At 62.6% G+C, this 2,274-nt stretch overlaps 1 protein-coding gene across 1 annotated transcript in view; it reads left to right on the top strand.

Annotated features, from left to right (window-relative positions):
* The window catches only part of SNRNP200 (small nuclear ribonucleoprotein U5 subunit 200), a gene marked incomplete at its 5' end in the record, with an annotated part of 78,572 nt that overhangs the window by 73,533 nt on the left and 2,765 nt on the right, over positions 1-2,274 (top strand). Inside the window, 2 exon segments of the mRNA XM_017739196.1 lie at positions 351-527; positions 1,301-1,668. Coding sequence (XP_017594685.1) covers positions 351-527; positions 1,301-1,668 — 545 coding nt within the window.

Below are 2,274 nucleotides of genomic sequence, written 5' to 3' on the forward strand. Positions count from 1 at the left end.
CAGGGATGGCTCCGTCGCACGGGGTCAGGGATGGCTCCGTCCCACGGGGTCAGGGATTGCTCCATCCCATGGGCTCCATCCCACAGGGTCCCCATTCCTGGCTGTGTCCCTTTCCCTGTCCGTCCCTGTCTGTGTCCCTGTCCCTGAGCATCCCTTTCCATGTCCCTGACCCATCCCTATCCCTGACCATCCCTGTCCATCCCTGTCCATGTCCATCCCTGTCCGTGTTCCCATGTCCCTGTCCCTGACCATCCCTGTCCCTATCCCTGTCCACCCCTGTCCGTGTGTCCGTGTCCCTGACCCCCCTGTCCGTGTGTCCGTGTCCCTGACCCCCCTGTCCGTGTGTCCAGGCCATCCGGCTCATCCAGGCCTGTGTGGACGTGCTGTCCAGCAATGGGTGGCTGAGCCCGGCGCTGGCCGCCATGGAGCTGGCCCAGATGGTCACTCAGGCCATGTGGTCCAAGGACTCGTACCTGAAGCAGCTGCCCCACTTCACCTCCGAGCACATCAAGCGCTGCACGGACAAGGTACGGCCCAGGGGACACCCAAGGGACACCCGGGGGGCACCCATGGGGACAGCTAGGGGACAGCCAGGGGGACACCCAAGGGACACCCAGGGGACAGCCAGGGGGACACTCAGGGACACCCGGGGGACACTCAGGGGACACTCAGGGGACACCCATGGGACACTCAAGGGACACCTGGGGGACACCCGGGGATACCCAGGGGACAGCCAGGGGGACACTCAGGGACACTCAGGGGACACCCACGGGGACACTCAGGGGACACTCAGGGACACCCAAGGGACACTCAAGGGACAACCGGGGGACAGCCGGGGATACCCAGGGGACAGCCAGGGGGACACTCAGGGGGGCACCCAGGGGACACTCAGGGGACACTCAGGGACACCCAAGGGACAGTCAGGGGGGCACCCAAGGGACACCCAGGGGACACTCAGGGGACACCCAGGGGGGCACCCAGGGGACACTCAGGGACACCCAGAGTCACTCGGGGGACACTCAGGGGACAGCCAGGGATACCCAGGGACACCCATAGGGACACCCAAGGAACACCCAGGATACCCAAAACTATTCCCCCAATTAACGAGATCCCCTTAATTATTTCATCAATTAACGAGATCCCCCCGTGTCCCTCCTCCAATTAACGAGCACCCGATGAGCTCTGCCGAGGGCTTGGGACCCCCCAGGTTCTTCCGCCAATGAACGAAGATCCCCCGAGTTATCCTCCCCCCCAATTAATGAGGCGCTAACGAGCTCCTGGGGGGGGTGGAACTTGGCAGGGCGTGGAGAGCGTCTTCGACATCATGGAGATGGAGGACGAGGAGCGCACGGCGCTGCTGCAGCTGCCCGAGGCGCAGATCGCCGACGTGGCGCGGTTCTGCAACCGCTACCCCAACATCGAGCTGTCCTACGAGGTGGGGGACAGGGACAGCATCCGCAGGTTTGTGTGGGATCACCGGGATCACCAGGATCACTGGGATCATTGGGATCACTGGGATGGGATCATTGGGATGGGATCAGGGTGGTTCTGCAACTGCTACCCCAACGTCGAGCTGTCCTACGAGGTGGGGGACAGGGACAGCATCCGCAGGCGGGTCTGGATCGGGGATGGGATCAGGATGGGATCGGGGTTGTGGATGGGATCAGGGTGGGATCGGAGGATCATTGGGATCACTGGGATCATTGGGATCACTGGGATGGGATCATTGGGATGGGATCAGGGTGGTTCTGCAACTGCTACCCCAACGTCGAGCTGTCCTACGAGGTGGGGGACAGGGACAGCATCCGCAGGCGGGTCTGGATCGGGGATGGGATCAGGATGGGATCGGGGTTGTGGATGGGATCAGGGTGGGATCGGGATGGGATCAGAGTGGGATCAGGATGGGATCAGGGTTGTGGATGGGATCGGGGTGGGATCAGGATGGGATCGGGGTTGTGGATTGGATTGGGGTTGTGGATGGGATCAGAATGGGGTCAGGATGGGATCAGGGTGGGATTGGGGTTGTGGATGGGATCAGGGTGGGATCGGATCGGGATGAGAGTGGGATCAGGATGGGATCAGGGTTGTGGATGGGATCGGGATGGGATCGGGGTGGGATCAGGGTGGGATCGGGATGGGATCAGGGTGGGATCAGGGTTGTGGATGGGATCAGGATGGGATCAGGATGGGATTGGGATGGGATCGGGATGGGATTGGGATGGGATCGGGATGGGATCAGGATGGGATGCAGGGAGGGGATTGGGGTGGGGTGGG

Source organism: Corvus brachyrhynchos, unplaced genomic scaffold (genome assembly GCF_000691975.1).
Source record: "Corvus brachyrhynchos isolate BGI_N302 unplaced genomic scaffold, ASM69197v1 scaffold617, whole genome shotgun sequence".
Taxonomy (NCBI): Eukaryota; Metazoa; Chordata; class Aves; order Passeriformes; family Corvidae; genus Corvus; species Corvus brachyrhynchos.